Raw genomic sequence first — 27,619 nt, forward strand, 5'->3', positions numbered from 1 at the left:
GGTTTCTTGATGTATCCCCCTCTCTCTTCTTGCTTCTCATTTTTTTCTCTTCCTAGTTTTTCAATAGTCAGAGTTACGTAGCACAGAAATTTTTGTATTCTGCTCGAAGACGTTTTTATATCCTGAAAAATCTGTGTGCCTGGTCACATTTTCCCATGCATACAGTTCAACATGATAGCAGGAAACTTTCTGTCTTCTATCTTTTCACCTTTTACATTCATCTTCTATTAGAAACCTAACCATCAGTCTCCTCTTATAAGCACTAACCTATATTTGACCCTTTTTTTTTGGGGGGGGGGGCATATATTTGACCCTTAATGGTACAACTTCCAAGCTTTAAAAGATGCAAACCATTTTTTTGTTTGTTTTGGATCTAAATATAATGATTTATATTTCCATTCTGTAAATTGAACCTGCTTTCCAGAAATTTAAACCTATATCCTGATCCTGATCCAAGCCAGCTATCCATGCCATGCTTTCCCCTTGTTGATATGGATAACTGAGAAAGTAGACTTTATTTTCTGCGGAGGTCACCTTTTGTGATGTTTGGTCACACACATGAAAATGAAGAGCCTGTGCGTGGCTCCATAGGTAGCCGATCACCTGCTCTTTTCTAGATTTCAGGACTGTCAGTCCACATGTGGTTAATGAAATAGAGCCAGAGTTCAGTTGTTCAGGAGGAGAGGGATGTGCTGAGTGGCACCTGGTCTCAGCTATTCTTTTTCCTTTACTGTGTGTCCTTGGCTCTTCATTCACCAGGGCCTGGGCAGGTGAAATGCAGGATGTTGCCTTTGCTTTTACTACTTTGTATATATTATGATAATAACTTGCAGCTCTCCCTCAAATGTAGTATTATAGTCATGCATGTAATGTACACTTTGGCCACCTGATGCGAAGAACTGACTCACTGGAAGAGACCCTGATGCTGGGGAAAATGGAAGGCAAAAGGAGAAGGGGGTGGCAGAGGATGAGATGATTGGATGGCATGACTGACTCAGTGGGCGTGAATTTGAGCAAACTTTGGGGGAAAGTGGAGGACAGAGAAGCCTGGTGTGCTGCAGTTGATGGAGTCTCACAGTCAGGCACAACTTAGTGTCTGAACAAAAATGCGTACATCTAAGGGGATTGTCACTTCTATTTGTAACATTGAATCTCTGGTTTTTGCTGTTTAACCATCACCAGGACCTAGTCCGTCCTCAGTGCAGTTAGTATGTCTATAATGGGGGGAAAGTCCTTGGGCAGCTGGCCAGCCCTGTGATGCTGCCGCATGAAGTCTGTGGTGAGAGGGACTTCTGACTGTACATCAGCACAGCTTTGCCTGTGAGGAGTTCTTCCTGCAGAACCGGGGAAGCAATAATGTGTTCTTTCTGTTCACTCTTGCAGGACAATGGCAGCTCGTGCTAAAGTGATGGCTGATTGGGTGTCAGAGGGAGGGGTGCTGCTGATGGGGTACGAAATGTACAGGCTCCTCACCCTGAAGAAATCCTTTGCCACAAGTAGACCGAAGAAAGCCAAGAAACGTTCTCACCCGGTCATCATTGATCTGGATGAGGAAGACCGACAGCAGGAGTTTCGAAGAGGTGGGTGGCCTCTCTGGGGATATTCTAGGGGGTAACTTGGGGAAAAGAAGTAGTGTCTGCTCTAGTACCTAATCACATGGGGAGCATTATTGATGTGAGTCACGTGGTCATGAACCAGAAATCCTGGTCCCTGAGGTAAGACTGGCTCTGGCCAGTGGCTCTTGCAAGGCCCTGCTTTCTCTGCAGACAGTGGAATTCTGGGTTGGCCAGGCCACAGACTGGCTTGGGCAAGACTCCCCTATGTCTTCACAGAACAATTAGAAGAGCAGCTGCTCCCTTTACTGCTTCCCAGAATGTTCTGAGACAGCATTAAGACAATATAAAGTATTTAAATTACTAATACACGGAGTAGTAGTAGTAGTATTGTTTGTGTGAATATATAAAAGAAGAGTTTATCATAGTTTTCTTTTTGGTGAAAGCCATTCTTCTCATAGTTCTAGCTCTCTTCTCTCGTTTGAGGGGCCTTGGCCTATTTGGGAAAAAAAGTGCTTTTAAGTTTCAGAGGCTGTTTCATTTTATAGATCTCTTCATCTATGAGATTCTGTTTTCTCTGTTTGCTTCTGTGGCTTTGAAATTTAGCAATGAGCAGCAATTAACTCCAGGAAGACCTTGTCCTTTAGTTAGCTCCCACCAGCCAGCTCTCAGGTGGCTCCAAGACAGTGGTGAGAGCCTGTGGAAGGGTCTGGGTTATTCCCATCAGAATCATCCCAGATGCCTTTTTAATCCTTTAGACTAGTACTCTGAAAGTCATGCCGTCTGCTACCTAGTTGGTGTAAGCCCTAGGAATGTAAGTCAGTTTTATTCTTAGCCTAAAGGGAAAAGAAAATCAGGAAAGGAAAGAGGGAAAAGGGAGATTTACTGCAAGAGTCAGTAGGCTAGGGTCATGTGCCACACCAGATGCACAGGAACTGGAGTGGCCGGCTCCCTTTCACCACTGGGGGCTGACTCTCGCTTTCCTGCTTCCTTCATTTCTTCTGTCTCCTCCAGGGTGCACCCCCACTTCTCATATTGTTGACTAAGAGCAGGCCCTCTCACCCTCTTACTCCGGATCCTCTTCCCTCCCTAGAGTTTGAGAAGGCCTTATGCCGCCCTGGCCCTGATGTGGTGATCTGTGACGAGGGACACCGCATCAAAAACTGCCAGGCCAGCACCTCCCAGGCCCTGAAGAACATCCGCTCCCGCCGCCGGGTGGTGCTGACCGGGTACCCCCTGCAGAACAACCTCATCGAGTACTGGTGCATGGTGGACTTTGTGCGCCCAGACTTCCTCGGCACCCGGCAGGAGTTCAGCAACATGTTTGAGCGCCCCATCCTGAATGGACAGTGTATTGACAGCACGCCTCAGGACGTCCGCCTCATGCGGTACCGGAGCCACGTCCTGCACAGCCTCCTGGAGGGCTTCGTGCAGAGGTGAGCCATCCTCAGATTTTCCAAATCCGTGGAGAGTCCTGGTGAAACAGACCCCTCAAGGCTTTCCTGAAGGGGGAAGGTGGTTATGGTGGGAGGACCCCTTTCTCGTAGGGCAGTAGTAAACCTCTGCTTTTGCTGAATAGCTTTTCCTGAGCAGGTAATAGATGGTGGATATCCAGTAGTTCATTCTCTGAAAGTCTGGCCCAGAAATGCATGTCTCAGAAGTTAATCTGTGAAGTTACTAGGGATATCTGCCTTACTTGCTGAGAGAAGCAAGAGACAGCCATGCCAAGGACTTGAGTAAAAGAATAAAATGGTTTTCAGGGGAATGGCCTCACCAGTTTCAGCGTCTTGGAAGATGTAGGTTTGGCCAACCTGAAGCATTCCCTCGTTTTTCCTTGTGAAGACGGCGTGTGTGGAGAAAGCTTAGAGAAGCAGCCCTAGATCAGGTTAAGAACCTGGAGTTCCCCTGGTCTCTGTCTCTCATTCAGTCACCTGGGACTTTGCTTTAGTTTTTATCCTCAAAATAAGTTTCTTGCTGCTGGTTGCTCAGCATGTCCTCATTATTACAAGGCTGTTGTGAATGTTGAGGTTCTAAAGAAGGATATGTGGCGCCAATGCAGGATTCTGTGGTTCACCTGCACTGACACCTCCTGGCCACACTGCCTTGTCAATTCTGATCTGTACCTTTGTAGGAGAGGCCACACTGTGCTGAAGATTCATCTCCCTGCCAAGGAAGAAAATGTGATCCTGGTGCGACTCTCTCAGATCCAGCGAGATTTGTACACACAGTTTATGGACCGCTTCCGGGACTGTGGTAACAGTGGCTGGCTGGGGCTGAACCCTCTCAAGGCTTTCTGTGTATGCTGCAAGGTGTGTTGAGGCCTCGGGGGAATACTAAGATACAGACTAAGATGCTCATGGTCCCCAGGGAGTCACGCCTGCTGGGAGTCCTTGATAAAGGAAGAAGTTCATTACACTGAGGGCACTGAGGCAAAGCAGTTCCCCGAAGTGCCACTCGTAGACTATAATGTAAATGGTGCCCCTTGCAATTGTGCAGCTGCACAGCTTCTTACACCAAACTTGAGAAATCACTTCCTTTCTTACTGATTGTTTTTCAACTGAGACATGGAGTGATTGGAGGAACATCATGGGACAGAGTTTTTGACTGCTGGCATAATCAGGATTCAAGAAATATATAGCTTAGACTTGCACATTATTAGGAATACCTTCCATTTAATTCTATGTTTAATCAGGTTGAGATCTGTTTTATTCTGATAATGCTTGAGATGGTTTGGGGACAGTCAAGTCTAGTATCTTTAGCACTGAGCCTTGTGAACAGGCTGGCGAACCCCGGCTTGTCTTTGACCTGGCCAGATGCTCTCAGTTGCCTCACAAGCGATCTGTTCCTTTGACAGCTCTCAACTAACCTTGTTGGATATTATTCCCACTGCTCTAATAAATCAGCTGAAGGTGTGTGTCTGGGGACAGATGACTTTCAAAATATTTCCTAGATCAGGGCCAGGGAGCTAAAGCAGACCTGGTCTGTGAGCATGCTTTGGTGCTGGTGTGCCCTTCTCACACCACCCCCCCAGCACCACCCACTTTGCTCAGGAATTCTCAATTCCTGCCAAGAATGTCCCTGAAATGATTTTTAGTTGATCATCATCTTAAGTTAGAAACATTTTTTCATAGGAGAGATTTCATAGCTTCATACAGTAGTTGACTGTAACCACATGGGGAAACAGGAATGTTCTTGTTTAAGAATGCAAGGCTTGTGACAGCCTTTTTGGTCATGTACCAAACATACTGGCATGCCTCCTGGTGTGAATTCTCCCATTCATGTATCATGGAAATCAGAGTCGGTTAGTGAAAATGTGCAGGCTCTTTGGCTACGATGGGGTTGGGGAGACTTTAATTTGGGGTGTGACAGTGGGTGCTGTGGGAGGTGTGTGTGGGCAAGTGCCTGTTGCCAGAGTCCATGGGACACCCTTAGATTGTTCTCTGCCCTGTGCTACCTCCCCTTTAACTTGAACCTCAGATCTGGAATCACCCCGACGTGCTGTATGAAGCCCTTCAGAAGGAGAACCTGGCCAATGAGCAAGACCTGGATGTGGAAGAGCTTGGTTCAGCGGGAACTAGTGCCCGCTGCCCGTCACAGGGAACAAAGGGCAAGGTGGAGGACAGCGCCCTGGCCTCCTCAATGGGAGAGGCGACCAACAGCAAGTTCCTCCAAGGGGTCGGCTTCAACCCTTTCCAGGAGCGAGGCAACAACATTGTCACATATGAATGGGTGAGTCAGGCAGATCCATAAGCCACTGCTGGAAGGGGATGCCGGAGAGCCTTCGTGGGGAGAGGGTAGGGCATGCGCAGTGCACTGTCCACTAAGGTCTCTGCAGGGACCTATTCAGGTTGCCCGTGAGCTACTGCCTTTGAGGGCGAGAATTGTCTTTCTGGTAGTCTGGCTACAGCCTGCTCCAAGCTGCCTCATTTCCTCTCCTACAGGCCAAGGACCTTTTGACTAATTACCAAACTGGTGTCTTGGAGAACTCTCCCAAGATGGTACTGCTTTTCCACCTGATTGAGGAAAGTGTGAAGCTTGGAGACAAGATCCTTGTGTTCAGGTAGGAAAAGAAATGGCCTAGTGTGTGTCTTTGGTAAAGACTGACGCAGCGCCTACAGCCTGCGACTGTCCGGGACTGCGCCGGCCCCGTTTTACGTCCATCTCTGCAACCAGTGCTGTTTGTGCTTTGTCTCTTAGCGTTTCTTCTTTTATCCGGCGCAGTCTCTGCAGAGAACAACTTGAGACCTTAGGTCACTATGTTGGAGATCATGGTCTAACCCTTCAAATTGTGACCCAGGCCAAATCTGGCCTATTTTTGTAAAGCCTGAGAGCTAGTTTTTACATTTTAAAAGAATTTTTTTGTTTTTGTTTTTTTAAAGAAGCATATGCAGGGACTTCCCTGGTGGTCCAGTGTTAGGACTTTGTTCTTCCACTGCAGAGGTCACAGGTTCAATCCCAGTTGGGGAACTAAGATCAAGGAGCTGCACAGTGTAGCCAAAAAAAATTTTTTAATTAAAAATTTTTAAATTAAAAAGAGACAGAAAAACATATGTAGCACAGACTAAGTATGGTCTATGAAGCCTAAAAATATTTACTATTTGGGCCTTTACAGAAAACATTTGCTGACCTCTGGTCAAATCTGCTTCATATCCCCAGCCTCCCCCTACCTTTTTTTTAAAGCTTTGTATATAAGGCCAAATAAATAATGTTATTTATTCCCACTTTTGAGAGAGCTTTGAGTCCCATCAAGGCCTCACTTCTCAGAGAAACAGGTGTAAAGTAGATTGCCTCTCCTTTGTTCCAACTAGATTATGCTCCGGTGAGAGCTAAGTGGCAGGAGCCTGGCTTGGGAGTCTCACAGTGGGGGTTCCCATGTGTGACATACTCTGACAAAAAAGCGGGGATTCTGACTTTGGCAGAGCCTAGTGTCCTGCTGCTTTTATGGTCTAGCTTTCTGCTTAACTTGGAAACAGCTAAATGATCTGTCTCCTTAGTAAAATCCTAATATTGCCTGTGGCCTATAATTCGATCTCATGTGTATTCATACAGTTTTTAATGCTGATGCTATGTGTTACTCTGTACTGAGCTAAATCTCAGGATTTTTTCCATCAAGGAAGTAATAGGTTAGAGAATTTTTTGGTGGGGTGGTGGTGATAAGTGTGTGGATGATTGTTCTCCCTCATGAGCTAGGGTGGTTCTTTGTGGGTAGTTGGATGCGTGAGCTCTCATTCTTAGAGGGGAGCCTACTGGGGAACAAGATTCCCTCGGGTCCGGGAACCTTCTGAACCAAATGTGTCCCTTTCAGCCAGAGCCTTTCCACCTTGGCTTTAATCGAGGAGTTCCTAGGGAAGCGAGAAGTGCCCTGTCTACCTGGTGCTGAGGGGCAAGGAGTACAGAAGTGGATTCGAAACGTCAGCTACTTCCGTGAGTTCATTGCTGCTTTGTTTGCAGAGCCTTGGCAAGGTCTGCCTAAGGGTTTCCTCTCCCTCTCTCCTCTCTCCTTTCTCCATTCTCCATCACATGCACAGGAAGATCTGTGATTTAGCTAGGGAGCAGAGAGATACTAAAAGCAAGCTGCCGTGTGTGAGGCACTGCACAAGGCTGGGGAGCTTAGGCCAGGTACGAGGAGGGCAGAAATGTTGAAGGCAGATGCCCTGGCATCACCCTGGCATGCAAGAACAGATTTAAGGTAGCACTGGCTGACTGCCCTCACCGGAGTTCTACAGCAGACAGAATCGACATGGTGAGGATGCTTGGAGAAGGCTTCCTGGAGGAGGTGGAACTTGGACTCGACTTGCAAAGATGGAGAGAAATTGAATATACAGAGCTGGTGTGGCCTAAAGATCATCCTAGGCCACACAAGAACAGTGAACACAAGCCTAGATCATGTATTCTCACTGGGGAGAAGGTGTCCCTAACGAGGTGAAAATCGGGTCACCAGGGGACCAAAAAATGGGAACTTTTTAGAATTATAAAGCACAAATATGCATGTAATTAATTAATTAAATAGTATACAGTATATCTGTGGTATGAAAATTTAATGGAGAGCATGGTGATTGGGGGTGGGAAAAAAGAGTGTTTAAAGGCTCCTTAATGGGGTGGTAAAGAAAAAAAAAGTTGAAAATTACTGACTTCAGGCACTTACTGACCAGATACTGACATTTTGGCCCGTTAATTGTTACAGAGGCCTGCCTTTGGCATTGTAGAGTGTTAGCAGCATCTCCTGTCCCCACTCACTAGATGGCAGCAGCATCCATGCAGTTATAACAACCCACCCATCTCTAGACATTGCCAGATGTTCCCTGTCGGGAGCAGGGTGGGGAAATCCCTTTTGTTGAGAAGCCCTGGCCTAAAGGAAAGATTGAGAGAAATGGAGGGTCAGGGGATGGCGAGGAGACTCCACCACCCAAGATCCGTGTGTTGACTGTAGGCTTGTCCCGTGATGAATCAGTGCTGACCTGCGCTTGGAAATTGTGGGAACTCAGGTTGAAAGCCAGGTTGGGGTGTTGACTGAGGGAGCCTTTAATACCAGGCAGTTAATACCAGGCTTCCTACATCAGTAGTAATTCAGTTCTCCATGTAGTATTTCATGCCCTTAGCTTTGCCTTCTTCTCTGCTTTCCTCCAGGTGACAAATGTAACCTCTCCTCCCTTATTCCTTTTTCTTAACTGAAGCCTACTTTTTCTTTCTTGTGAGCGTCCCTCCTTTCATTCTAGTGTCCCATCCGATTGCTCCAGATCATTTGGTTTTTGTATTTTTTTAATGTCTCCTTCAAGCAACTCCTTAGCCTTAAGAGTTTGTTAACTGTGGATTCCTGCCTGGTGAAGGAACATCATCCTTCCTTATCAAAACAGAAAACCCTTGGTCCTTTTGTACTCACTCACAGGACTGAGGCAGAGCAGTTACCTTAAACCAGTTCTTACCAGGCTTGCTTAACTAGGGTGATTCTTATGCACTCTGAAGTCTAGGAACCTTGGCCTTAGATTTGACCCAAGGTACTAAAGAGAGAAACACAGTTTATAGATGCCTGGGTCTCATGGTAGGTGCCTACGGAATGTCCAGGGCATGGAATCTGAGCACTGTAGTGTTTGTCTTGTTTTGTTTTAAAAATCCGTTTGCTCATTGATTTTTCTGTGTATCCCTGTGCTCATCATCCATTTCTTGTTTGTTTCCTTCTGTCCCAGGGCTAGATGGTAGCACCCCTGCCTTTGAGAGGGAGCGGCTCATTAATCAGTTCAATGATCCCAGCAACCTCACCACCTGGCTGTTCCTTCTCTCCACAAGGTGAGTGGATCCTGAAATGGGGAAGTCAGAGGGCTGCATTCAGGGCATTTGGCCACACGGGCCTGAACCCCAAAGGCTTGTCCAAGTTCTGTCAGAAGAGATAAAGATCTCAGATTTGTGACTTGTTTTTGAGGTGAGAGAGGGGGCCCCCAAAGGAAATTTTGTTCGAAGGGTAATAACGATAGTGTTATGAATTTCTCTGAGACTTTCATTCACAGTGGTCATAATTAGCTTTTCTCTCAGGACTGTTCTGAGTTTTAGACAATGTGATGAATGTGAAAGTGCTTTTATAAAGTACAAAGTGCAATATAACTATAAAAGGCTGATGGCATTTAGTTTGTCTCATGCCAAGCAGCTTGAAGGCTGTGCTGCCTTCTGCATCAGAATGCCCTTGATAGGGTATAAACTAGTCATTCTCCCAAGCTGTTAGACCAAACACATCAGAAACATTGGAACACAGACACTTCCCCTCACTCAGTGACATCACTCCTCACTCATCACAGAGGGGTGGGAGAGTGGATTTTCTTTCTGATCTGGTAGGTACTTCTGTGTTGGAACTTCAGGGCACCCTTTCAGTGCCTGAGGAAGGTACTATTCTTCAGCAGAATCCTCCAATATGTTCTGCTTAGGATAAAGAGGAGGATATTCAGGTAGGAGTAACAGGGGATAAAACCTATCTGAAAACTGTCTTTAAACTAATCATTTGCTGTGATTATTGGCTTGTGTTTTAAAGGGCTGGGTGTTTGGGCGTGAATCTGATTGGTGCCAACCGAGTGGTGGTGTTTGACGCTTCCTGGAACCCTTGCCATGATGCTCAGGCTGTATGTCGGGTATACCGTTATGGCCAGAAAAAGCCTTGTCACATCTATCGCCTTGTGGCTGATTTCACCCTCGAAAAGAAGATCTATGACCGTCAGATTTCGAAGCAGGGCATGTCAGGTGGGCCATCTCTCAGGCTCAGAAGAGGACGTTTATACAGACTGCCATTCTAATTGTATCAAAGGAGGGGAGGAGAGGGGCAGGATGAGGAAAGGAAACACAGGCAGGCTTTCGATTTTTGATGCAAATAATTGCTTATGAGGACATTTAGCTCAAATTGTTGAAGATGGGTTTAATGATAAGAGCTGAGCCTGATTATGCAGGTATCTCTTAAGATATTTCTGTTTCATGAGGGTCTCAGACCTGCTCTTTGACTTTTAGGTACGGAGTAGCCTGAGGTGTTCTAGATATTAGTGACAGTTACACCACCCACCACGTCTCTTCTCTCTGCCAGTCCTTGGAGCGGTGCTTTTGTGGTCTCCTTTGCCGAGACCTGACTTCCTCATGTCTTTTCCGTTCTAGATCGGGTGGTGGATGATCTCAATCCGATGCTGAACTTTACTCGAAAGGAGGTGGAGAACCTACTGCACTTCGTGGAGAAGGAGCCAGCTCCCCAAACATCCTTGAATGTAAAGGGGATCAAGGAGCCAGTCCTCCAACTTGCCTGTCTGAAGTACCCTCACCTCATCACCAAGGTGGGACCCCGGTGTGAATGTGTCTCAGTGCTGCACTCTCCACTGGGGGAGGCTTGTCTGCTTCCTTCATCCAGAGTTTTATTTCATGCAGATTAATTCAGCTGGTTCTTTCCCTTGCCCCAGACAGTCCCCCCCCTCTCTCCCCATCACCTATCCTATCCTTGTCTCATCCTAGCAGTGTGAGCTCAGCCATGAGGATAATTTGGCCATGGTGAGTTTTCCTAGCCAAAAGAAGTTTTGAAAATGTAGTGTGGTGATTCTCTGAACCCTCCTGTTCTTTTGATATGGAAGGCAGACGTAGGTTATCTAAAGCTGGTGCCAGGTTAGAGTTGAGAATTTATGCTCTTGACAGAAAGAGTAAATGTGCCTGTGAGTCTGAGAGCAGGCTCTTTGCTAAGTACTGTAGACAGCCAGCTCTTTCTTGGTTTCAAAGTAAGGCTTTTTGTATATCATTCATGTTGGTACAAAGACTGGTAATTAAATCAACATCCTCCTGTGTCCCCAGGAGCCTTTTGAGCATGAGTCATTGCTCCTTAACCGAAAGGATCACAAGCTGACCAAGGCTGAGAAAAAAGCAGCAAAGAAGAGCTATGAGGAGGACAAACGTACATCAGTCCCCTACACCCGCCCATCATATGCGCAGTATTACCCGGCCAGCGACCAGAGCCTGACCAGCATCCCTGCCTTCAGTCAGAGAAACTGGTGAGTCACTGAAAAGGGAGGAAGCTGTGCTGCTGGGCCAGGCCCAGACCTCTCAACTGGTTCCTTTTGTAAATAAAAGGAGGCCTACAACTTGCTCTTAGGCTGCCTTGAATGGATAGGTTCTGCTCTTGGATGAGGTGCTGAAGCAGTACTGCAGCCCTGGTGTTTTAAGTGGTTCTGGCTGGAAGAGTGAGCTGCTGGTCCTGTGACTCAGGAGAATCCTTCTGGCCCACCGGGAGGCACAGCTTCCCCTAACACAGACTCCCAGGCCTCCCACACAGCCTCCTCCTATCTGCAGCGTCCTGGTCCTAGCCCTCATTTCACAGTTAAGTTCAAGAGTGAAGGCCAGGTCTTCTATGCGTCCTGAATCGTACTCGAGGAATTCCAGTTCTCTTAATGGGATCTCATTCTGTGTCTGTGCCTTATTCCTAAGCAAAAAGATCTTTTTCTTGAGTACAGTTTCCAAAACTATTAAGATAGGAACAGCATGGAAGCCAGTTGCTAAGCAGGGACAGAGGCTCTTTGTAGGAAATTATAGAATAGTTAGTTATCAGTATTTTTTTTTTTTTCTTCTTCTCAGTAGAAGACAGAGTACCTCATAGCCTTTATCACATCAGCTTCCTGCTTGGTTGGTTTGCATTTTTACATTGTTTGATTATCTTGAGTTAAAGATACTAATGGAGAAGGCAACGGCAACCCACTCCAGTACTCTTGCCTGGAAAGTCCCATGGACGGAGGAGCCTGGTAGGCTGCAGTCCATGGGGTCGTGAAGAGTCGGACGCGACTGCGAGACTTTACTTTCACTTTTCACTTTCATGCACTGGAGAAGGAAATGGCAACCCAGTCCACTGTTCTTGCCTGGAGAATCCCAGGGATGGCGGGTCCTGGTGGGCTGCCATCTATGGGGTCGCACAGAGTCGGACACGACTGAAGCGACTTAGCAGCAGCAGCAGCAAAGATACTAATAATTATTTTAAGAGGGATAGGTTTTAGAACTTTTTCTTTTGAATGTTCCATGTTAAAAAAAAAAAAAAGCTTGCCAAATGAGCTTCTAAAGGAACTGAATGAAGCCATGTAAGATTTTATACGACTAAACTTTGGTGATTAAATTTGCTAATTTTTATGTGTAAGATGCTTCCAAACAGAAAATTACTATCTTTTCAAAGACTTCAGACTTTATTTCTGTGTCATTTTCCAAGATACTGTTGCCTGCTCACATTCTCCTCTCTTGTCCTCTACCCCTTTTCTTTCTCTTTTCTGGGCTTTTCCTTGTAACAACAGGAATGGACTAAGTCTGAACCCAGTGGGAAAAAAACCATATGGAGACAAGGTGTGGCAAATGGGCTGGGCTGTAAGGAGATGTCAGCTCCTTTTCTAGCCCAACTGTGGCCCTGTGGAGGGCACCGGCCTTTCACCGCATTTGATCCTGCTGATTCCTTATTCTGTCTGGGTACATGTGAGGAGGCCTTCCCATCCAAATTCCTAGCCTTAGCCTCTGCAGAATATGGGCCTTGGGCTAGATCCTGAGTCCCGCTAATGTCTGAGTAGGGCCCCAAACCCCAGTGAGCGTGCTGTGCTCTCTGGCCTATCCCGGCCATCTGCGGGGCCCCAGGGCTTGCCCAAAGGCAGCCTGAGAGCAGTGACTGAGCACTTCTGCAGGCCTGCTCCAGCAGCATGGTACAAAAGTGTGTTCTTTTATGTGCCAGGTTTCAGTCAGATGACGAAGAACATACCAGTCCCAGAGAGTCTCTTTCCCAGAACTAAAGCCCACAGACTTTAGAAAGCTTAGAGATACGGACTTAATTTCAGAACCTTTAAATGAGTAGCTTCCTCAAGGTACCAACATCCAGCTGAAAGGAAGGTAAAGAATGAGGAATGCCTCGTTGACCACAGGACAACATTTTGGCGTGTTGGTAGTAAGAGATGCACAACCAGGGCTCAGGCTGGCCACAGCCGTGTGCCACTTAGAAGCGTGACTTCTGTGCGCAGTGTTTCGCCTGCTCCTGCTTTTGTGGTGGCTGTGACTATAGAGCCATTTTAGGGACTGGCCCCAGGAGAAGTCCACTGAAAAGTAAGGCAGAGGAGAGAGGTGTCTGCCTTACTTACCAAAACTTGAGGATTCAGAGGGTGATGATGGTTAATGTTGGACAGATGGTCTCAAGGTCACCAGCACATGTGATGTCATGCGGCCTTTTTTTTCTTGGTGAGTGGGAAAATTCCACCCATTTGTCCCCATTTGTCTTGAAGTTAGCATGCACCATGCACCTGTGTGCCCCTCACCCCCCACCATGACTCTGCCTCTTCCTGACTTCTAAGGACAAATTCCTGATGCATGTAGACAGGCAGTCCCAATTCTAGAGGAGCAGATGTCACCTCACATTTCCAAGAAGACATTACTCCACTGACATCTGATTCTTCTTAGACACTGAGAGGCTTTATGCCTCGCTGTGTCTGTCTCTGCTCTGTCTCCAGTCTCCTTTTTAATTGACCATACCCTGCGGCTTCTTTTGATCCTTCTGTCAGCAGCTCTCTGGCTATAGAAAGGGGAAGTCTGGAGAGGCTTAGCAGTCTTGCAGAAAGGTAAGTAAGGGCTGTTTTGCCAAACTCTTGGTATGCTTGTCTTTCTCTCCTAGGCAGCCAACCCTGAAGAGTGATGAGAAGCCCGTGGCCAGTGTTCGCCCCGTACAGTCCACCCCGATCCCCATGATGCCACGGCATGTCCCGCTGGGAGGCAGTGTAAGCTCTGCCTCCAGCACAAACCCAGCTATGAACTTCCCGATCAACTACCTGCAGCGTGCGGGAGTCCTTGTGCAGAAGGTGGTCACCACAACAGGTTGGGAGCTCCTGAGTTCTCTTCCAGGGATGCTGTCCCTTTTAAAATTCCTCTGTTCAGATTCTTTACCTACTGAGCTATGAGGAAAGCCCAAGAAGGTGAAGTCACTCAGTCGTTTCCAACTCTTTGCAACCCCATGGACTGTAGCCTGCCAGGCTCCTTCATCCATGGGATTTTACAGGCAAGAATACTGGAGTGGGTTGCCATTTCCTTCTCCAGTGGATCATCCCAACCCAGGGATGGAACCCAGGTCTCCCACATTGCAAGCAGACTCTTTACCATCTGAGCCACCAGGGAATCCCTGTGTTCATTCAGGAAATATTGATTAAATAATGTCTGCATTCTAGGCAATACTGCACTGGCACTCTAAGTGGAAGTAGAGAAGGCATTGGTCCCTAATCACGAAGAATATGTATTCGAATGAAATATCTTAAGAGTAGCAACACAGTACTGGGTTTCATTGAATATGGTGGGTGAACACGCTAGAGACTGTGGGAAGGTCACTGGACATAGGGTTTGTCTTCAGAGTGAGGTTGTCAGTGTGTTGAGTCCTGCCTGACTTGTCGGGTCAGCGGGCATGAAGGACAGCTCTCAGTGTCCTTAGTTAAAGACCTTGCTTTGTTCTTTGTAAGTTTAATATGGATCGAGCATGAGGGGCCAGCAGTCAGAGGTGGGCAGCGCATTCATCCCCGCAGTTGATTCTGTGGTTCAGAGTAGTTGGGAAGGAAAGCACCTCATGATGTTGTTTTTCATCTTGTTATGTAGAAATATTCATGATAATTCATTTTAATGAAAATATCTTAATTGCTTTGAGTATGAAAATTAATAGATATTCATGGTAAAAAAAAAAAAAAAAAAACTTCTTTTGAAACAAATTAAAAACAAAGATAGAGCCTCTCGGGACTTCCTGGGTGGTCCCGTGGTTAAGACTCTGTGCTTGCGCTGTAGTGGGTACCGGTTTAATCCCTGGTTGAGGTACTAAGGTACATGCCCTGTGGCACGGCCAAAAAAAAAAAAAGAGAGAGACAGCCTCTCATAATCCTACTTCTCTCCTGATTCTTGAAAATACTCTTCTCTTCATTCTTTAGTTAGGTGAGGAGTAATACCAGCAAGGAAGATACGTGGCCTCTTGGAGCCTAAAGTGATAGGAGCAGATACATGCAGATTGCTTAGGGAGGAGAAAGAAAATAGAAATAACCATTTGAATGGAAACTTTTTTTTTAACTGAAATTTTCTAAATCAAAAACTCTATGATTTTTCAATTAAACCAAAGAAAATTGATGAGAAGGATGATCAGGTTTCTGGAAAGTGTTTTGTTTTCACGGTATTCTTTGTTGAGGCAGTTGCAAGCAGCACTGCTTGCTTCCTCTTCCTTGGTTCTGACCTCTGCTCCACTGGGATGCTTTGGGAAAACCCTTGAGGATCGAAGGGTGGATGTGAACTTGGCCTTTTCTCCCCCTTCTTCAGTCAGGCCCCATGTAATCTAAATCTGAGGTCTGTGTCTTCACTAGATATTGTTATTCCCGGGCTCAACAGCTCCACAGATGTACAGGCAAGAATTAATGCTGGCGAGAGCATCCACATCATCCGTGGGACAAAAGGTGAGCACCTGCCTGAGGGGCCCCTCCCCTCTCTTTTGGTTGAGAGTGGTGAGCTGCCCAGCAGAATCAAGACATATGGCTTGAGCTGGAGCGGGGATAGGAGTCATCCTATAAGAGTGGGGGAACGTGGGGGAAACCTGAGAGAATGACATTTCTAGGAGCTTGGCCAGTTTGGGGTGGACTCTCAGAGTGGGTTTGGATAGACACATTGTTCTCTGTTGGTCTCAGCCTATCGATAGTATCAGCTAGGAATGCCTGAGACACTCTCCGGTCCTGTACTACTTGTGGCCAGCCCCACATACCTTTCCTCAGAGCCAGTGTTGTGACTGGACCAGCCCTTGTTTTTCTTAATTACGATGGCAGGATGCACCTCAGCAACAACCATCAGGCAACTTTGAAAACACGAGGCTTATTACTCACAGGTCCTCTAGGGCACACAGCATACTCCAGGGCCACACAGGAAGGTGGTGGGTAGAGAGTCAGTGTGTGGGCTTGGGTCTCTGTCTTATTAGGGTCCAAAGTGGCTAGGCTTTCACAGGCTCACTCCTTATTGGTGAATTTAAAACATAAGAGTGGGAATTGGTGTGTGGGAAGGAAAAGGGGAGAATCACTCAAGGATTATTTATCTAGGTTACCCTAGGCTTTCTAATAAGGAACTTTTCAAGGGTGAGAGCAGCCAGGTGCCTTACCTCGTAGTTTAGCTAGTAGCTGTGCCTGACAGCTGGCAGTTTGTTATCCAAGATGGGTGTCTTGGCAATCAAAAGCTTAATATCTGGCAGTTACACTGCACGTGGGGAGGCCAAAATTAGAATGGAATAGGTTATAAGCAAACACATATATTGCTGTGGTGTCTTACCTTCTTGACTAGAGTGAAGTAGACATCTCCAACTAGGAAATGTAGTCGGTGGATGAATTAGTATACCTGGGTCACATGACAGGATTTTCGAGTGTGGTCATTTGAAAAGCCTGCTGCCTCTGGCCTCATGAAGTTCTCCAGATGGGATTTCTGGAGAAATCCGGGCTGGTGTCAGAACACAGTTGCAGCCTATATTTCATGCCAGCTCGTGCTCTGTGATGCTCCCAGAGGGTCTTTGTTTAGTAAGGAGACTTTTGCCCTAGTCTCTGTTGGGTTAAAGCACCCTTAGTTTCAGGGAAAAGATGCTATGAAATACATGATAGCCAGAGAAGGTTGTCCACAGCCCTCTTACTGGGTTCTTCCTAGCCTAGAGCTGGGAGGAGGCGGGGGAGGGTATGCAGACTGTGGCCCACGGGCCAAATCTTGCCTGCTTGCTGTTACTGTACTTGTGAGCTAAGAATGGGTTTTATATTTTCTGTCATTTTCAGTTGGTTGGAAAAAAAATCAAAAGAGTATTTATTCTGTGACATGTAAAGTATATGAAATTCATATATCATTGTCCATAAAGGTCTTTGGAGCACCGCCATGCCCAGCTGCCATGCTGTAGCAGCCGAGTTGAGTAGTTGCAACAGAGCCTTTTTGGCTCACAAAGCCAAAAATATTTACTGACTGATGCTTTAAGAAAAAAATTTGCTGACCTCTGGCCAAGAGGCAGCCCTGGCACCAAAAACTAGATCAGAAGACATGCCCAAGACCAAGGGAAGGTTGACTAGTGCCACGTGGGAATAGAATGCCCATCTTGATTTATTCCTTCCAAGGGAGGGCGGTTATTGAGATGGTGAGGCTGCTTCCTCCCCAATCAAGAGGAGGACCTAGACCGGAGAACCTGGGCCAGAACAGAGGGAGCCAACTTACTGTCTTTCACAGCACCCCGTTAATTTCTTTCATTGCATTTACCCTTTCCTGATATTTTCTAGTATAACTGTGTGTGTCTCCTCCCCCTCCAGAGTTAAGCTCCATGAGACACAGGGCCATTTTCTGTCTTGTATATACTTCAGTGTCTGGAACAGTGCCTGGTGTATGTTAGTCACGCAGTCAGTGTTTGTGGAGTAAATGAGTAATATTGGGTCCGCAGCTCAGTCATCCCACTCCTCACTTCAGGGTTTTGAAAAAGAGTGTGAGACCACTTTATAGCTCCTTCTGAGCCCACAGTGGCTAAGCCTGGAGTTCCCAGGGCTGGCTGTATTGCATGTCTGCTCCTCATAGTCTTCCTCATGCTTCTCCTTAGGGACATACATCCGTACCAGCGATGGGCGAATCTTTGCTGTCCGGGCGACTGGCAAACCAAAGGCCCCTGAAGATGGTCGGATGGCTGCCTCAGGTATAGTGGCTTCTACTTTCCATTGACCTACATAGTATTTTTGACAGGTTTGGTTGGTTACTATTTTTTGAATAGATAATATATACATAGTTCACAATTCAAAGATTTCAAAAAGGAGTAAAGTGAGAAGTTTTTCTTCCCTTATACTTCCAGCCATCTGTTGCTCCTTCCTGGAAGTGCTTATTCCTGTTTTTTGTTTTTTTCTCAAGAGATATTCTGTACATGGTACAGGGATATGTATGTGCACATGTGTATATATTAAAACAATATATGTTATGTATATACTATATATGTATGTAACTTTGTATTCTGAAAACAAACACTGGACTTACTATAATATAGTGTTTGTTCTTGTCTTCATTCACTGGTGCGTCTCAGTGCTTGTTCCTTATCCTTCCTTGAGATGTTCCTCGGGGAAGGTTTGCACAAGATGCAGTTAGATGGGTATAACACAGTGCGTTACCGAGTTCCCTGTTCCTGGACCTGTCGTGCTACTCTGTTACACTTCTGGTTCACAGTCCCATGGTGTATCTATAGGAAAAATTCCTAGAAGTCAGATGGCCAGGTCAAAGAACATACGTGTGGCACATGAGCAACATTAAGCACTCTCGCAAAAGTCCCCTCTGGCTAGGGGAGTGGTTCTCACTTATCCTGCCACCGTGAGGTGTGAAACTAGACTGTTGTTGCTCTCAGCTTTTATCATGGAAGTTGTCAAGACACCAGACAAGGTGAAGCACAGCACTGTGAGCACCCACGTACCCTGCAGCTCTATCCAGTGGCTGATACCTTTTTCAGAAACTTTTTCCTTTCTTTCCTTTCCTATTATTTGAACTATTTGTAAGTTGAAGACATCATGTCATTTCACCCCTAAATATTTCAGTACACATTTGCTGAGATTAAGGTATACTCCTAATCACAGCACCATTATTACACTAAAAAAAAGTTTAACAACTCTGTAATATTACCTACCACTCTTGCCATTTTAGATTTCTTATTTTACCAGTCATCTTTCATGGCCATGGATTTTGTTTTGTTTTTAACCAGGATAGACTGCTTTTTAAACTTCCTTTTCCTCTTTTTTTCCCATCATGGGCACTGACCATCTTTGTCCCCAGAAAGTGTCTTACTGAAAGAATGATGGCATTTCATAACCATTATTTTATAGGATTCACCTTGGTGGGGTTTTACAGGGAACTGAGGTACAGCAAGGTTACAAGTCTTTCCTTGGATAGACTTATTTCCTAGATCAAAAGACTTCTTTCTTTGTGACTGGGAAAGTTGACTAGATGATGTTGTTTGCACAGGAAACTATTTGAATTTTGAGAACCACAGGACAGGGTTTTTTTTCCCAGTGGACTTTTGTCTTATCCTCTCCTTCCCTCCCTGGCCATTCTGGTTCTCAGTTACCTACATTTTGTCCCCAGGTTCCCAGGGGCCTTCTCTCGAGTCTACAAGCAATGGCAGACACAGTGCCTCATCACCTAAAGCCCCCGACCCCGAGGGGCTGGCCCGGCCCGTCTCTCCAGACAGCCCGGAGATCATCAGCGAGCTCCAGCAGTATGCGGATGTGGCTGCTGCCCGAGAGTCCCGCCAGAGCTCCCCAAGCTCCAGCACCGCCCTGCCTGGCCCCCCGGCTCCACTTGTGGACAGCAGTGCTGTTCCTGGGACAGCCCTCGGGACTGAGCCTCGACACGGGGGTCATTGCCTCAATAGTTCCCTCCTGGTGACCGGCCAGCCCTGTGGTGACAGGCACCCAGTGTTGGACTTACGGGGCCACAAGCGCAAGTTGGCCACCCCACCTGCTGCCCAGGAGTCAGCCCGCCGGCGGTCCAGGAAGGGCCATCTGCCAGCTCCCGTGCAGCCGTATGAACACGGGTATCCAGTTTCTGGCGGGTTTGCCATGCCACCCGTCTCCTTAAACCATAACCTCACCCCTCCCTTCACCTCCCAGGCTGGGGAGAACTCCCTGTTCATGGGCAGTACCCCCTCCTACTACCAGCTGTCCAATTTGCTGGCAGATGCCCGCCTGGTGTTTCCAGTGACTACTGACCCTCTGGTGCCGGCAGGCCCCGTCAGTTCCTCTTCCACGGCTACCTCAGTCACTGCCAGCAACCCCTCCTTCATGCTCAACCCCTCTGTAACAGGGATACTCCCCAGCTACTCACTCCCATTCTCACAGCCACTCCTGTCCGAGCCAAGGATGTTCGCGCCTTTTCCTTCCCCTGTCTTGCCCAGCAACCTTTCACGGGGCATGTCTGTCTACCCCAGCTACATATCCCCACACACAGGCTACCCAGCCGGTGGCCTCCTCCGGTCCCAGGTGCCTCCATTTGACTCTCATGAGGTTGCTGAGGTGGGGTTCAGCTCCAATGATGATGAGGATAAGGACGATGATGTAATAGAGGTCACTGGGAAATAGCTGAGGATCCCCTCTCCACCTCACTCGGGGCCCCCAGCAGGTCGCCCACCCAGACGGAAGGCAGCAATCTGGGGTTTCTGAGAATAGGGCCCTTGACAAGAGGGGAAAGGAAGAGGACAAAGAAGGGTGGTTGACCATAGGTGGCAGGGCTCTGTTGCTGTTTTAACAAAAGAGGCAAAAAAAAAAAATTCCAACAGAGCAGCAATAGTGGGAAATCAGGGACCTAAAACAGGAATGGAGGGGCAGGGCAGCCTGCCTCTCTTCCTGCCTGCCTTGCTTATGCTGTCTGCTTGCTTGCTTGCCCGTCTGAGGGTAGAAGCTCACATCCCATTTCTGTCTTTGGGAACATTCTCTCCTGAGAGAGCTGCCTTACTGGGTGACTTAGCTTGGTCTGGAGAGGGGAGGGGAGGGAGGCAGGGGAAGAGAAGAAGGGTGGGCAGACTGAGATTCCATGCAGTCGGGTCTTTTTAGGGGATGGGAAAGAAGCAGACCAGGTGTGTGTGCGTGTGTACGTGTGTGTGTATGTGTGTGTGTATATGTACTTACATGTATGTAACAGAGCAGGGGTGCAGGTGGGTGGGAAGGGAGGGAGGGAGGGAGGGACTAAGGGGGAAACTAAGAAATGAATTTATCTTTTATAAAATGGAAATCAGAGCATGGTGGTTCATGGCAACTATTACTATGAACATCAGGGTGAGCCCAGGAGAAGAGCCATGGGAACCACAAGTTTCCTTCTAGTTGGGTGAAGACCAGGCCCAGCTAACCCAAGTCCCCGGTTATCAGAGCCACACTTGATTCAAGACTGGGGGGAGATTATCAGAGAAAATGGGCATTACCAATCTCTCTTTCTCCAGTGGCTTTCTCTGAGCAAGATCTGCCTTTCTGGCGTGTGAGAGTGTCAATCTGCCGAAGCTGGGGGGGAGAAGCACTGCAGAGTGTGAGCAGGAGGTCATGGAGTTGTGGCCAGAAAAGACATTCTTCACGAAGATGGAACCGAGCCCCCAGCTGCCCGTCCTGGTGGCCTTTCTTGGCCTTTCCTTTCCTTCCCCATTAGCGAGCTCCATGTTAATTTATTTCTTATGGGCAATTATTTATTATTTGGACTTTTCATGTGTCTTGGTTCTTTTTTGGGGGGTGGGTGGGAGGGGAGGTTAGGGTAAGGAGGGTAAATGTTGGGAAGGGAAAGTTTATGTCTCAGACCCCACAGCTGCTCGTTAGTAAATTCCCAGTGGATGGCGAAGTGACCAAGGATAGAGAGTTAGCCTTGATGAAGGTCTACACTAAGCAACTATGTTTTCAGCAAATGGCCTCTCAGGAAGTTCAGGGAATCCTGCGACTGGGTATTAGCGATGATGCGACTCATTACACAGCGATTGAAACTTAGGATCATGGAGTTTGCAATTGGGAAGTAAGTGACCCCAAATTCGGAGGTGTGTCCTCTTGGGATGACCTTAGAGGCAGGCTCTATGCTGAATAGTGAAGCTGGGTGTAGGTGGCTGCTGGGTTGACAGAACAGACAGTTGAGCTCATATCGGGAAATGTTTGGCTTCCTCAGCCTATCAGGTGATCAGTGTGGGCCCTGGTGTCTGCTACCTCCATCCTCTGTGGAGGAGCCCTTCCTCTGTAGAAGCCTTAAATCATCATAACACATTGGTCATTCTGAGTCTCCCCTTATTACCAGTGCTGGAGGCTGAGGGGCATCTAGTCTAAGCATAAGCACTGTCTTCCTTTTGGCTTTTCTGCCCCTACTGCTGAGACCTTGCTGGGCAGTTCTTTAGGGAAAACAAGCCCTGTCTGGCTTCAGAGCTGTACCGCCTCCCCATTGGTCCCTCCTCACTGGCTGGGCGGCTGCCGCGCCTGCCTCTTCTGAACCCTGGGGGCAGCTTAGCTGGGTCGCCCCTAGTAGTAGCTGCTTCTGCAGTTCTTCTGAACAGCCCATTTCCATTGGTGGGGGGGTCTTAGCACACTCTGGGGACACTCTGGGGTATTATCCCCAAGAAGGGACAAGGAGATGGCTGTTACGTGCGCGTGTGTGTGTGTGCGTGCGTGCGCACTGTTCAGTTACACCAAAAGTGGAACTTAAGGAGCTTGCTTTCTCTGTTTTCATAAGCACCCTGTCAGACACTTAACTTTCCTCTTCATAGAAGCCTTAGACCTACAATTTAGCTATGCAAATTATTTTAATAATTTAAAAACAGCAGTTCCAACAGTGCTTTCTCAGATGCATCCTGAGAATGAATGGTGAAGGGGCTGAGTTGGAGTGGGCTCTCTGGCTGAGGCTGGTGCAGAGGGAGTAAGCTAGCCTGGATCTCTTGATTTGCAAGGAACACTCACCACCTGGGCTACAAATGATGCCTCTAAGGCCCCAGAGCACTGGGATCCCAGAGAATGTGTGTGGGGAAGGAGGGGTATTTTTGTGTTCACCTCTAGGAAATCACAGCAGCAGACTGAGAATCCAGAAACTATCCCAGTGAGGAACTAAAAGCAGCCACTGGAGGGATGGGCTTTTAAATGTACTGGGAACCAAATGGGTGTTCTCTGCCATACAAGCCTGCCCTCTTCCCAGTGGTTCTAGGGGCTGAGTCGTGCTTCATTTCAGGAGAGGCCGCAGTTTTGGGAGGCTGTCCTGGGTAGACAAGGTTTTCTTTGATTTATGCAGCTTACAGTGTATAAGGGAGTAGGGCTAGGATCATGGGAAATTAGAGTGCTGCTGGTTCCATGGTTTTCCTTTTAAAAAAAAAAAAAAACCTGAAAACACTTCTCTGACATTTCTGCTATCTCTGTGTGCAGGTAGGCAAGCGTGCATGCACACCAAATATGAACATATGTGTGAGGGAAGCAGGAGCTGTTTTAGAACCTAAGAACGATGTTTTACTGTTTCTCTGATGAGAAACAACTTGGCAGTGATGCCCACCCACCATTCCGGCTTGAGTAAGGGAAGGATGGTAAGAGGGAGGGCAGATCAGGTTTAGCCATCTTCCCTCACTGCTGTCTTCCATAGCATGTTTTCAAGGGCCTCTCAAGCCCCATCTGTCTGGTTTAGCCTAAGTCCTCAATCTAGGGGATATAGTACTATGTAATGATTCAGGATTACCACTTGTAGTAATGCTTGACTTGCTGTCTCAGTATCTTTGTAGATAGAAATTCAACAGAGATTAGCCGCTGAAGTGAGAAAGTAAGTGAGCCATGTTGGATCCATGTCATTTTCAAATTAGATATCTGCAGAGTTCTCACTGCCTCCAGTTACGCTTCTCAAGCATCTGTCTTAAGCATCTTCTGACTTTAGGATGTCTCTGGTCCTTAGAACTCTATTCCCTAGGAACTAGTGTGTAGAATCTCTATATACTTGTGATTCACAACTAAATATGAACATTTCCCACTCCAGGACATGAAGCAAGTAGCTGGGGTAACATTTTGCTGATAGGTTGAAACACTCAACCAAGATTTTAACAGTCTGGGTGGGACTGTCACTCCCACAGCAGTCAGAGCAAGGCACTCTTGTCTGTGCATGCCTGGCATCGCTCTGAATTGAGTCCTCATCCGTTGGGAGAAGGTCTTCTGGGGCTTTACATTCCTGTTTCTCTGTTTCTGTTCATAACCCCCTTGTGCTTCCCAGTCCCCTGTGATTCTACAGGAGACCCGTCTCTCCTCTCTGAGCGGTGGCCTCCTGTGCACCCAGCTCAGTGACTCTCCTTGCACCAAAACTCCTGAGAGAAGAACAGCTCCCACCTTTAGATCCCTAGCAGACTTTCTGGCCCTCGGCAGACGGTTTCCAAGAAAGAAATCTGCACCTCATGGTCTGTCTGAGAAGGGTATGCTCTCTAATCCCTCACTGCAGACTCTCCTTCTGACTGACTTCTGCCCTGTATATTCCACTGTGACCCCTTTGCGTGTGTTCTGTGCCACTGGCTTGGCTCTAGTCCTTTTATGAATACCCTAGTCTTACCGATGAACTTGCTGAGCAGGCAGAGTCCACCTTCTCTGCGCTTCGGGGACTTGGTCTCCTTTCCTCTCTCAGAGGTCTGTTTGCTGTCATAATCTAGTGCGTTGGGGAGAGGTAACTAGACAGGCTGTAGTGATGGGCCGGGGGAGATCTGAGTACTCCGTTACCACTATTGGGATAATATTCAGAAGAGGGGATCTCATACTGTGACCTGACCTAAGGCCCTCCCCTGGAAGAGAGCTCAGTCCAGGTTTGTGTGTGTGTGTGTGTGTGTGTGTGGTAGAGTGTGTGTGCGTACATGTGCTTATGTGCACATGGGTATAACCTGACTTATCTGGTTGTGTTACTCAGGGTGGGCTGGGGACTCAACAGAAGAATCCCCTCAGCCTGCCTGCCTGTGTTTTTCCTGTACCCTCTCCAGAGGGGTTGGGGAAGGGGGTCCAGGGTGGGTTGAGGGGGTCGCAATGGATAACCACTAAGGCCACACTGCTGCCAGGGGGAGTCAGGGGGAGATGAGGTGGCCCCAGGGACCTGGCACCTGGCTTTGGTTTTCCGTCTTCTTTCCTCAGGACGCCCCCTGAGGCCTGGGACCTGCGCCTGGCTTTGAGGAGCACCTGTAGCTGAGTGCTCCGGCTGCTGGTGTGATCACGGGCTTCCCTCCTCTCTCAGCAGGGCAGGTGCTCCTGCCCTAGAGACTGGGCAACTGGCTGTTTCTATGACGTATTTATTTTTACTTGTGTTTCATGTCACTTTTTTAAAAAAAAGCAAACAGAACAATTGTAAGTCAGTATAACTGCCTATCAGTTTTCTTTATTTCTCTTTTTGTAAAATAAAATGTAAACTGAAGAAGGCAGTGTTGTTTAATCAAGGAATTGTCTGAACAGCTCTGTGGCTGGGTGATGGTGTAAGGGATATAACTTAGAGCAGTGTGGATGCTGAGATGGCACCTCTGGGGGTGGGAACAGAGGACAGATGGCTGGCAGGCTCTTTTTATGCTGTGTTCTTCACTAGACTTTTTCTGCCTTGACTCACCTGAAGAAGACTGCATTTCCTGGCTCTAGAGGAAATAGCAAAGCTGACTCCGAGTGGCTTGAGGCTAGTTGGTCCCTCAGTCATGGCAAGTCCTGCAGGGGTAGCCCTAACTAGGCTGTGAGTGGCCAGGGATTGGCCTTCAGAGGGTGGGAGATGGCTGGTGGCAGGGTTTGCAGAGCATCTTACATTGCATGTACATTCTCCCTTTGTCATCTGAATTAGAGGATCTAATCACCACTTCAAAGAGAACTAACCTGAAGAGGGAGAAGGAGGGGGTTGTCTCTGCTTTGTTTCCTGTTTGGGGAAACTATCTGGAATTTACTAAGGGAGAATTAAAGAGCTTCTGTGGGAATTGTTTGGACAGGGAAGGAAGGAGGAGACAAAGGCCAAGTCTGGGCTCATGAGAGAATACAGGCTGTTGGGAGACAGGATGGACTGGAGCATGGGGGAGGGAGATGATCCCAGAGGCTAGGTGATCAGCTCTGCTCAGACATGCCACTAGGGGTAGTGGAGAGTGCCTGGACTGCTGTCTCCTGGTGGTAAGGAGAGGCCTTGCAGGAATCCTACCAAGGGCAGAGCTGGCTTTGTTGAGAGCAGCCTGCAGTGAAGCCTGGTAGGCTGATGGGCTGCAGCTCCAGTCACAGGCCAACTCTGCTTTCACCACAGAGGTACTGAGGCTCCTAAGACACATCCTGAACTCTGACGTGGGACTCTGGAGTTCCCCTACCACGCTAAAGGAAGTGAACAGAGAGGACAAGATGAAAGGGCCTCTCCAGACAACGGTTTCCTGGGTGAAGTTCATCAGCTTCTGAGAAGCAGAACTGACCGTGCAGAGAAGCTGTCTGTGTCTGAGGCAGTAGTCCCAGTCCCGCCCTTCCTGGTCTCACAGGAAATGCCTTCATACCCATTTGCCTGGGGGCACCCAGAGGGTTTGATCATCTGCCTAATATCCATCAGTAGAACAGAACTGCCACAATCCTGCCAGCCCAGCCCTGAGTGCCTCTGAGAAGTCAGCTACCCATTCTGGTTGGCCCAGAGCCCTGTAGATGAGGTTCAGTCTTCCCTGCCTGTGGACAGAATAGTGTGAAGTAGAAGGAAAAGAAACCAGCTACAAGTGCCTCCGTGTGCTCAGTCTGCCCTTTGCTAGTATAGTGGGATCCCCCCCAAAAATGATTCACTTCCCAAACCAGTCCTCTGTGTGAGGAGCACCAAAGTAGCTCTTGACCCAGCCTGTTATGTAGACAAGCTTATGAGCAGCAAGTTGTCCCCTGCCCCATCCCCTCCACTGCAGGACTGGGCCTCTCAGGAGGGTGAGGTTTTATCTTTGGGGCCCTGGAAGAATGCTTTGTTGTTTTTGTAGTTCCTCAAAAACACCAGCTGAAGATTGAACCTGTCCTCAAGGAGCTTACAGTTGACTTGGGGTTTGGTGCAGTGGTAAAGAATCCGCCTGCCAATGCAGGAGATACGAGTTCAATCCCTGAGAGGGGAAAAATTCCCTAGATTAGGAAATGGCCACCGGATCCAGTATTCTTGCCAGGAAGATTCCGTGGACAGAGGAGATTGGCGGGCTACAGTCCAATGGGGTCGCAAAGAGTATGACACTACTGAGCACGTACACTGTGTGTGTGTGTAGAATATGAAACTTAGAAGGGCAGACAGGCCTCCCCCAACCACCTCTAGGGTAGTGAAGGAAGAACCACCTGGTGAGCTCCAGGAGGGCAGGCCCTTGATTTTGTTCATTTAGTATCCGCAGCCGCTAGAACTGTACTGCTGCTGCTGCTGCTTCAGTCGTGTCCGACTCTGCGACCCCAAAGACGGCAGCCCACCAGGCTCCCCCGTACCTGGGATTCTCCAGGCAAGAACACTGGAGTGCCTTGCCATTTCCTTCTCCAAGAACTGTACTAGCAGGAAGCAATGCTCAATAAATGTTGGATGGAAGAATGATCACCTCTGTGGTCCGTTTGGCGCAGGGAAGCGGGGCAGAGGAGGGAAGAGGTAGACGCTGAGTGTTGGAGGTAGCTGCTATCTGCGCCTCCCGAGATGGGATCCCGCTTCCTCCGTGAGCCTCAGCTGTAAAAAGGGAGCAAGTGGCCCTGCCTTGCTTGGTTCCTAGGTCTGTCAGGAAGCCTCAGTGAGACAAAGTGACGGTACCTAGGGTGATACAAAGGCCAATGTTGTACTACTGTGCTGCACTTCCCAACCTCTTCAAAGGATCCTTTCCGGTGCAGCCGTTTGGGACCCCAGACTGCCTCTCTACTCCCTCCTCATGTCGTGGCGCTCTCGACAGTCCAAAAGTTAAAAGATTGTTTCTAAGTCACCGTCGACCTGCAGCCCAGAAGCTTGTGAGAGGCAGGAAAGTACAGGGTGGCATTGGCCCCTGACCGCTCAGCAGGACAGGCAAACGTCTGTTGCCATGGACACGGGGCGGGGCAGGCCCCAGCCCTTTGGGCCCCGCGCGCACGCGCCCACGGCCACGGCCACGTCCTGCCGCGAGAGGGGGC

At 48.0% G+C, this 27,619-nt stretch overlaps 1 protein-coding gene across 3 annotated transcripts in view; it reads left to right on the forward strand.

The window, feature by feature from the left end:
- Positions 1-20,339, forward strand: part of RAD54L2 (RAD54 like 2) — a 112,761-nt gene extending 92,422 nt beyond the window's left edge. The window contains exons 10-23 of one of the 3 annotated variants that reach the window (XM_027523833.1): positions 1,384-1,580; positions 2,647-2,989; positions 3,685-3,862; positions 5,031-5,282; positions 5,495-5,613; positions 6,859-6,977; positions 8,738-8,837; positions 9,571-9,776; positions 10,179-10,351; positions 10,857-11,053; positions 13,687-13,886; positions 15,398-15,487; positions 17,632-17,724; positions 19,149-20,143. In XM_027523833.1, the coding sequence (XP_027379634.1) occupies positions 1,384-1,580; positions 2,647-2,989; positions 3,685-3,862; positions 5,031-5,282; positions 5,495-5,613; positions 6,859-6,977; positions 8,738-8,837; positions 9,571-9,776; positions 10,179-10,351; positions 10,857-11,053; positions 13,687-13,886; positions 15,398-15,487; positions 17,632-17,724; positions 19,149-20,143 (3,262 nt within the window). Of the gene's footprint in view, positions 1-1,383; positions 1,581-2,567; positions 2,990-3,684; positions 3,863-5,030; positions 5,283-5,494; positions 5,614-6,858; positions 6,978-8,737; positions 8,838-9,570; positions 9,777-10,178; positions 10,352-10,856; positions 11,054-13,686; positions 13,887-15,397; positions 15,488-17,631; positions 17,725-19,148 lie in introns of those variants that run through there. The other 2 variants (XM_027523832.1, XM_027523834.1) reach the window with 2 other exon arrangements.
- The last annotated feature ends 7,280 nt before the right edge of the window (positions 20,340-27,619 follow it).

Source organism: Bos indicus x Bos taurus, chromosome 22 (genome assembly GCF_003369695.1).
Source record: "Bos indicus x Bos taurus breed Angus x Brahman F1 hybrid chromosome 22, Bos_hybrid_MaternalHap_v2.0, whole genome shotgun sequence".
NCBI lineage: Eukaryota > Metazoa > Chordata > Mammalia > Artiodactyla > Bovidae > Bos > Bos indicus x Bos taurus.